Here is a 9,380-nt window from a genome sequence, read left to right on the forward strand (position 1 = left end):
CGAATCAGCTGACCGAAATGTGTGATATGGCTGGGACAAATTGTCTACAGCTGAAATACTTCGGGAAGAGTTCAACAAGTTTGAATTTTCGTGCAGTTACGTGCCATAGATAATTTACATCATCCCCTCCACTTCCATCAAATGCGAGGGGATAAAAGCTGGTGTGCGGGAACGAATAGTCAGTCTTCTACGGATATTTGAGAAACTACGAGCTTGGCATCCCTCTGCAACATGGAGATGATCCTGGACGTGCAATGTTTCATCGGTCAAGGCAACCAGCTTGTGCCCAAAGAAGTCGCAGCCATCTACATAAACGGTTCGGGTTTGGAGCACATCCTCATTAAACCACCATGTGATTTAACCAGCCTACCAATCGAATATAGAACTACTAACGCCTGGTTAACGCGCAATCATCACGGGATACCATGGAATGCCGGCAACAAATCTCACGATGAAGTACCGAAGATTCTGAGAAAAATTGTGAGAAATGCGTGTTACGTATACGTCAAAGGAGCAGAGAATAAAGCATGGTTGACGGAGATCCTCGGTGGCACCACGCCAGTTATTAATATGGAAGATTTGCACATCGAACCCCCTACACTGGTAAAATTGAAATATATGGAAGTGGCACCTATGCACGACCTAAACCACGGATACTTCCCATCGGACGATATTTGTAAATATGCGGAAGAAGGATCGATTTGGTATGATGACAACCCTGAATACATCCCGGAATACAACTGTGCCTTTGAGAACGTGCAGCGGCTGAGAAGTTGGTATTTGAAGGAGTGTACCGGCTCTCTCGAGAAATCACTCCGCTTGTACAAGGAATTGACTGGTTCAAGAGCAATGAGGTCTGAGGATATCGCTTTTTTGCCGAAAGAATTCGTCTACATGTTCGCATCAAATTCCATCAATGATGTGTGGGATAAGCTGCCTGAGAATATGAAAATGGACGCCAGCATCTACAGTTGCCGCAGATGTACCCTGCATTATATATCCGGACCCGATGGTGATATAGTGGACGGCCCAAACCCTCTGGTTAAAGACTGTTTGGAATGCAATCGTCTACCTAAAAAATGTAGGCAATATGTTTGAAAATACCAATAGAATTTACAACAATTACATCCCCGCTGATACATATAATTAGAATGCAGTATTCAATAAAATTATTAACATATTTAGAAAAAATAGAACTGATTGTAATTACATCCTAGCGCATACATAGAATTAAAATGTTATATGTAATAAGATTATTATTGGATTCATTACAATTATACGCATATCTTCATAACTTTTATCCGTTTTTGTGAAATAAATGTAAATATTATGAATTTCATTTGTGTGAAAATATATGATAAATAATTGTGTAATTTTTGTAATACATGATTTTACTCCCCGAAGTAATCCATAAAATCATCTTCATTATCACGAGATGTGGGGCCGGAAAAATTTTCTCAAAACACTTTACCCGAAAGACTCTTCTCGGAAGGTTTTCCCGTCAAACATCGTAAAACTTTGTAACATGGATCTGCACTGCCCGCCTTTGCTCAAGTGATTTTTCCCTACTAGATAGGTTGCACATGTGACTTTTCTCCAGTCCTTTTCGTCAGATCCCATAAACATAAATCACCCGGTCAAGAGTCTAGGGATCAGAATTCATCTCTATGCCGCTCGAAGCCGCTTTTCGTCAGCCGATTCTCTCACAGGGTATCTTCAACGTTTTATCTTTTTCACTGATAGGGTAGGGAATGGCGTGTGCAGGCTCAGACGTGGTTGACTACAATTTTTATCTTGGAGACTGCAGCTGCTGCAGAACGCGGAGCCCCCCCCCCCCCCCCCCCCCCCGCGATCCTTCGGCACAAGGACAGCACATCCATTGCAGGCTCGTCAGTCTTACACAACCCGTGAAAGTTAAAAGTTCAGAATATCATCGTCACCAACGTCAAAGTCATGGCCGCCGAAGCATACATGGGACTCGTCGAGCAGATGGGGAGGCGTACAATTTGTTGCGCGAGCAAACTCCCGGAGAAGGAAGTCACGATGTCTTTAATCATTGGATCGGTATTGGAGTGGCAAATATAAAAGTTTTGCAAGATATTCTACAACAGCCGAGAATGAGTGTGGGGGCGAAACAGCAAATTCAACATAAGATCTCCCTCATACAATCCTGGGTGGCAAAGATCCAGCAGGAACAGCGGCAGCACGGTTTGGTGATAGGCGGCAATATTGGCAGTTCTGCGAGTGTACAGTGGGATGATGTTGATAGTGCTTTTGCTAACCGAATTCGCACTGGCATTGTGACCAATCTTGGCCATAAGGAATTGGATGCCTTTCTGAGTGACGCGCAGCGGATTACCGTCGAAAAATTGAAGCTGGTGCAGCGTGATGAGGGAAACGTGAAGGTCAACGTCATACTGACGTGTAAATTCGAAAACGTGAAGCACGAGGGGGTCACCGCGGAAGTCAAAAACTTCAATACAACCAACGTGACGATCCTCCCCTCCAGTGATATAGACGGTTGGTTCGCGGAGACAAAGAACAAACTGTTCGTGAAGGTCGAAGATTTCGAACAACGCGATTCCGGCTGGAGTATGATCGAGATTTTAAATATTGCTGTAAACGTCAACCGGTACCAGCCTCTCGCCGCGGGGACTTCAACATTCGTCACGCAACCGGAGGACATTCAGCGCAAGAAGGCGGTGGTCAACGTGAAAAACGAAGACGAAAGATGTCTTCTCTGGGCCACAGCTGCAGCCCTCCACCCGGTCAACAAAGACGCTCAGAGGGTGCATCATTATCGTAGGCATATTTTAGAGTTCAACTGCACAGGTATCAAATTTCCCGCTACACTGCATGACGTGGAAAAGTTTGAGAAATTAAATAATTTGGAAATCAATGTATATGGAATAGAATCCGAAACCTTTTCACACCATGCAAAATCCACAAAAAGCGTCATCGTGCCAATTTATTTGAGTAAAAATTTGCACAGCGCAAACGCTGACACGATTCATCTTCTAATGCTTGAAAGTAGTAATTGTGCCGAGCATGATATGAACCGCGAATTCGCACCAAGATTCCACTTTGCTTGGATCAAAGATCTCTCGCGATTGGTTAGCAAACAATTGTCTAATTATAATGGTCAGCTGTTTATATGCGACAGATGCCTGTGTCACTTCGCTGTGAAAGGCGCCTACGACCACCATCGGCAGGATTGTATTATGTTGAATAAAGTGCGCATGGAATTTCCAAGATCTAAAGATTTAAATTTAAAGTATATACGACCGAGTTGAACGAAGTTGTTTTACATTGGGATGGAAAATTACTTTCTGATTTGTTGAAACATGAAGTAACAGAGAGATTACCCGTTGTACTGACCAATGGCAAAATTGAAAAACTTTTGGGTATACCCGAAATAGAGAATGGGAAAGGGAAAACCGTGGCTGACGCTATTTATTCGGTACTCGACGATTGGGGTCTCTCGCAATCAGTAAAAGCATTGTGTTGTAATACAACACCCTCAAATCTCGGCCAAGTGAAAGGTGCAGCAATCTTGCTAGAACAACTGTTAGAAAAAAATATTCTTTTTCTACCGTATCGGCATCACATATTCGAACTGATTTTGAGGAGTGTTTTTAAAGAGAAAATGCCCATAACCGTTGGTCCAAACGTATCAATTTTCAAAAAGTTCAGGGATGAATGGGGACAGTTAGACCAAAATAAATACAAAAGCGGTCTACATAATGTAAAAATCAGAAAAGCATTAATCGATAACATCGATGAGATCAATTCTTTTGTAGAACAAACTTTGCAGAAGAACCAACCACGAGACGACTATAAAGAGCTTTTAAAATTGACGTAGATATTTGTTGGAATAATTCCATCTCGTGGAATTGAATTCCGGTATCCAGGAGCACATCATCATGCTCGCTGGATGTCCAAAGCCATATATTGCTTGAAAATATATTTATTTCGAGAACAGTTCAATTGACCACAAAAGAACAGAATGCGATTGCTGATACTTGTATTTTCGTCGTGCTCGTCTATGTAAAAGCTTGGTTCACGGCTCCGGTTGCACCTGCAGCCCCCAATCACGATCTTTAGTTTTTAAAAAAACTTTCCGATTATGAATCAATTGATTCTGAGGTATCGCGCGTAACACTTGAAACATTTAAAAACCACTTATGGCACCTCAATCCAGAGACAGCCGCAATGTCTTTCTATGACGAAAAATTGTCAGTCGATGTAAAAAAAAAATGGTGACTGCTCTGAATACAAATAAGGAAACAGGTGAAGATTGTCCAAAACGATTGCAAATAACGTATGCAAGTACAGCTACTTTGGGCGATAAAGAAATGGATTATTTCATTACTGCATAATCACTTGAGTTTTTTGAAAGATTTAATATCAGTAAAAACTTTTTGAATATTGACCCGTCCATGTGGTTCGCAGACGAAAATTTCGCAGAAGGATTGAAAAAAGTGAAAGGTCTGAGAGTAGTCAACGATGCTGCAGAGAGAGCGGTTCGGCTTATAGAAGAGTGCAATAATGTTTTGACTAGAAATGAAGACCAGAAACAATTTGTACTGCAGGTCATAAGCGAGTATCGTAAAGAAACCCCTAATGCTGAGAAGCGAACGATTGTGCGAAATTATGAATATAATCTTCTATGTAAATAAATGAAATTTTTTTTGAATAATTGCATTATTGGTCTATATTGATGTACAATGTTGTTTTGTATTAATAAATCTAAACGAATTTCTTTTCTCAGTATATAGTTTTTGAATAATTTCACTTTTAAAAATCCACCTTTTGATCATGTGTCATCAATAAATTCTTCATTATAAAATGCCTTTTTTTTTAAATAATTTTGTGCTTACCGGCACGCTTTCCGGTTATCGCACAGGCCCTAGCTTGTGTAGAACGTTTTTTTTATTCATCTAGAGTCGAACTGGGGGAGGAATTTAAAAAAAAAAATTTCAACCCAAAATAAGGACCACCCTACTCATGTAACCGATTAAGGAGCGATTGTCTCGCGCTGCCCCGCCTGTTTTCAGTTTCTATGATTGGATAGTTTGCATACATGGTTTGCAACCGATTGTCATCTTGGATATATTTGACGGCAAGTGTCAATTTTGCAATTACCGAATTGCTTGACAAACCGATATTCCCACGAACCGACAAAGGCTACACTTCGAGCCGCGCAGAAAACGAAAGCTAGATAGATATATAATATATCATAGGAACTGAAAACAGGCGGGAGAGCGCGTGACAATCGCTCCTTTGCGCCCTCCCTAGCAGCGCTCCAAGAGGCTAAAATAATAACGATAAACGCCTTTTCGGGTTATAATTGTGTCGGTACATTTTTTGAGTTTTTTTTCTTAGTTTTTGAGTACACTTTCACATGATCTGAAAGAAAATTCAACTATGAGAAAAGTGCAAAAGTTTTGATTTTGAGTAGGGTCTTCCCTTAACTGTAATATCTCTTACTTTTTTTTTATCAATTGTAGTATTCTCGTCTTTTCGATCGATTATCGTACCTTATTGGTTTTATTTGCAAATTGCTGCGATTATTCCTTATTTATGTGATTATATTTTCCTCGCCGTACTATACTGTTCAACCTGAATTGTAACAATTAGTTTCTAAGAACCTTAGATTGTTCATTGCATGCTAGCCCACTTGTGACGAGGGGTGAGCCTCGCACTTATTTGGGGAAGGAAGGAGGGAGACGAGAGACGGAGAAGAGTAAAGTCACCCGCCGAAATCATGGAAAAGTAAAGAAATTTAATGTATATTTGGGGTCGGTTTCGATGGATCTTACGTGCTAAGTACCAAAGTGGTCGGTCCCGCGTGGCGGCTGGTCACGCCCCAGTCAATTAGCGTTTGCTTAAAATTATTTCCTTAAAACTACTTGCTCAAAACTACGACGGTGATACAAAAGAGGGTGTGAGTGAGAGGGTGTGTGTGTGAGTGTGTGTATGGGGGGATCTGATGAGGATGCAGTGGTGGGATGCGGTGACTGGCGTAGGAGATGCGTAGCGTCGTGGTTGCACGAGGCAATAAATGTGAATCAGCTGACCTTTTCTGTAGAGGATGCTTGGCGTCGCGTAGGCTTCCTTCTTTCTCGGTATCCAGCACAAGAGTGTCGTCTCCGGCCGGCCCGGCGCGTCTTCGGGTGCGCGTGGGCCGGTTCGGCGTTGTTCGGCCTCGCTCCGCGAGTTAGGGGCTTATTGTGACGTGCACGCGGGGTGCAACGTCACACACTTCACCCGCTTTGTAACCTACGCCGATTGTTATAACGAGTAATAGTATCGCGATTGCACCCGTTTTGCACCGCCAATCACACGAATAATTGTATCGATAACGTGTTACCTCTCAATTATATCTTTCTCTCTGGCCGCATTTAAATCCCTTGGCTAATCTTGTCAGTACGTTATGTACTGTGACGTGGCGGGTCTACCAGCCCGTCACCGACCCGCACCTCCACTCCCAGGCGGCCGCTTCAAGCACTCTTAAAGAGCAAGGGAGAGTCTTACCGTGCCGCCAATGAACAACCAGAGTTAGCTTGAAGATTTATGTATTATTGCTAATGCCTTTTGTTACTCCCCCAACCAATTCTTTGAGGTGACCGCCACTGCCGTCGCCACTGCCGTCGCAGAAAACCAGAGGGACCACGGGACGACCGGCGTGGAGTTCGAAACCCCGGACCCAGTAGTCGCGCTGTTGCTTGCATGACCATCGATGCCGCCCAGGACATACCGCTGCTACCGCCCAGGGGTCGATTACCTCCACCTCAGTCTCTGATGAGCCCGGCCTCGCCACCCGGCACCCACAAACCACCGGACTCAGTCTCCCCCTGGGCCCGCCGATGCCAAACGGACGATTCCGCCTTAGCGGGGCCACCCTCTCAACCCGCAGCACAGCGCGGCGAACAGACCGGCTGCCTAGGCTCTCGCCGGTCTATCGCCAAAATCTACCTATCATCCCCCCCCCCCCCCCCCCCCCCGTAGCGCCACCACGGGATCGCGATCGTCGAGGGCCGGCGGCCACCTCACTCTCCCTTGCGCTCTGAAACTGTTCATCACGATTCGCTTTGCTTTGAGTTTTGTTTTGTGCTTCTTGCTCGCTTTGCGCTTTATCCTGTTTCTTGCTGATTATTCGTGCCGGACTTTTCCGAGGAGACACCGATGCCGTTCTTTTTTGTGGAAAACCGGACCTGTGTGCCGTAAAAAGGTAGGCTGCCGTTACCCCGAGTCTCGCTGGCTGTAGATTCACAACGGCCTCAGGCCATTTATCGCTTGTAACAGGTTGCCGGCCGGCTTTGGTCGGCCATTTTGTATGAAAGTCCACATGCCTCGTGGTAGCTAAGCTTTTCTATTTGATTCTATTGTTGATCTTATTGGCTATTCTTAGTTTATAATTAACATTACATGCTCTGGTTGTTCATTCGGTAATTTTCTGCCGTTTTATCGTAACATATAACATGTAATAGATCGTCTACCGTGCCGCTTCCCGGCCGCATACCAGGTACGTGAGTGAGAGAGAGAGAGAGAGAGAGAGAGAGAATCTGTGAGTGAGTGTGTGCGCCCGTGCCGTTGTTGCCGAGCGTAACACCGTCAAGCGGCGGCAGGCGACCGTGCCGATTTTGAAGACGAGCGAAAGAGGATCATATTGTATTTGCGAAAATATTAGATTGCTAGTGAATTTGTTTTTTGGAATTGTTCTGCCTTATTTTGGAGTTTTGAAATTGTTAACGAGTTTGCTTCGCAACGATTCTATATTTGCATGATTTATCGAACTGTTAATGATTTTACGTCGCTTATTATTCGCCTAGTCGGTCGCTTGCCGCTCGTCACTTCTAGCTATTACTGCTTGATTTTTGCCGTGTTATATTGAATTGTTTAATTTTGTTGCTGAGTTATATTTTATTTTATTTTTATTTGTTTTTGAATTGTATCGAAGCGTACCGCCACCGATATGACCGCTTGCTGTGGATATATTTTATTTTCTGTGCTTTCTGCCTTGCCGTAACGGCTCTTTTTTTTTTAATAAATGCTGGTAATTACATCTATAATCATTTGATTATCTTCTATACTATTTCACCTTCACGCCCACGTTTCCCTCACCGCTAGCTAGTCGGCTGTTTTTGCGTGCTTGCCCCTGATATAGTTTTGATTTTCGAATTTGTCTGTGTGAGTTTGGTTCGCCGTTCGAGTCGGCGAACAAGTGCTATAGGACCGTAAATTTTGAACCTGGTAGGAGTATAGTCTCTTACGGCTCTCTCGAGCCTGGCGCCCAACACCTGTTCTGCAGTTCCGTCAATTATCACTTTTCCATCTTTCTACTGCCGTGTTGGTCAACGCCATTTTTGTAAACGAGCCTCTGTGCCGACCCCGCTTTCCCCCGGGTGAAGTAAAAAGCCCGTTACAGTACATAACGGTGAACTTTTCGACATCCTGAAGAATGCTCACATTGAAACAGGGCACGGTGGCGTTCACAAGATGTATGAAGTGATTCATCGGAAATATCAAGATGTTCAACGAAAAATTATTCAATCATTTCTGCAACATTGTAAAGTGTGCCAAAGAAAAAAATCTTTTCCGAAAAAGGGTGTCGTAGTGAAACCATTATTGTTGAAAGAAGTAAGTGCCCGGGCGCAAGTGGATCTCATTGATATGCAATCTTGCAAAGATCAAGACTACAAGTTTATTTTAAATTATCAAGAGCATTTGACTAAATTTGTACTCCTCAGGCCTTTAAAAACGAAGACCGCTGCAAAAGTGGCATACGTTTTAATTGACTTGTTTTGTGTATTCGGTGCTCCTGCAGTGCTTCAGCCAGATAATGGAAGTGAGTTCGTGAATTCGATCATAAATGAACTCTCGCTCTTGTGGCCTGGATTAAAAATTGTCCATGGGAAACCTCGCCACTCTCAGGAGCTAGGGAAGCGTAGAGAGATCAAATCGAGATGTGGAAGATATGCTGCGGGCGTGGATGACTGATAATAATACGACAAAATGGAGTGAGGGCTTGCGTTTCGTTCAATTTCAGAAAAACAATAGCTTCCATACGGGAATCAAGCAGTCACCCCACCGGGCGATCTTTGGTCGAGAAGCGAAATAAGGGTTGAAGGACTCGGCATTGCCACAAGAAATATTAGCATTATTCAATACGGAAGAAGAAATTGAAGAACTTCTAAATAATTCCACCTCCAGTTTATCTTCAATTCCTGAAGAAAAAACTATAGCCGAGACTCACGAGAGTATTAAGCGAAGTCATGAGGTTGCATTTCAAGGCCTGGAAAATCAAACAAAAAGAATGAGACTTGCTAGTGATGCTAAATTCAAACCGCTAGAGAGGGGAATGTCTGTATTATTAC

The 9,380-nt window shown here is 43.4% G+C and overlaps 1 protein-coding gene across 1 annotated transcript; it reads left to right on the forward strand.

The window, feature by feature from the left end:
* The first annotated feature begins 8,464 nt into the window (after positions 1-8,464).
* On the forward strand, positions 8,465-9,003 carry LOC124413370 (KRAB-A domain-containing protein 2-like). Its single transcript, XM_046893902.1, has 2 exons — positions 8,465-8,504; positions 8,579-9,003. Exons 1-2 carry the CDS (start codon positions 8,465-8,467, stop codon positions 9,001-9,003), a joined length of 465 nt encoding a protein of 154 aa, XP_046749858.1.
* Positions 9,004-9,380: the final 377 nt, after the last annotated feature.

This window comes from Diprion similis, chromosome 12 (assembly GCF_021155765.1).
Source record: "Diprion similis isolate iyDipSimi1 chromosome 12, iyDipSimi1.1, whole genome shotgun sequence".
In the NCBI taxonomy this organism is placed as follows: Eukaryota; Metazoa; Arthropoda; class Insecta; order Hymenoptera; family Diprionidae; genus Diprion; species Diprion similis.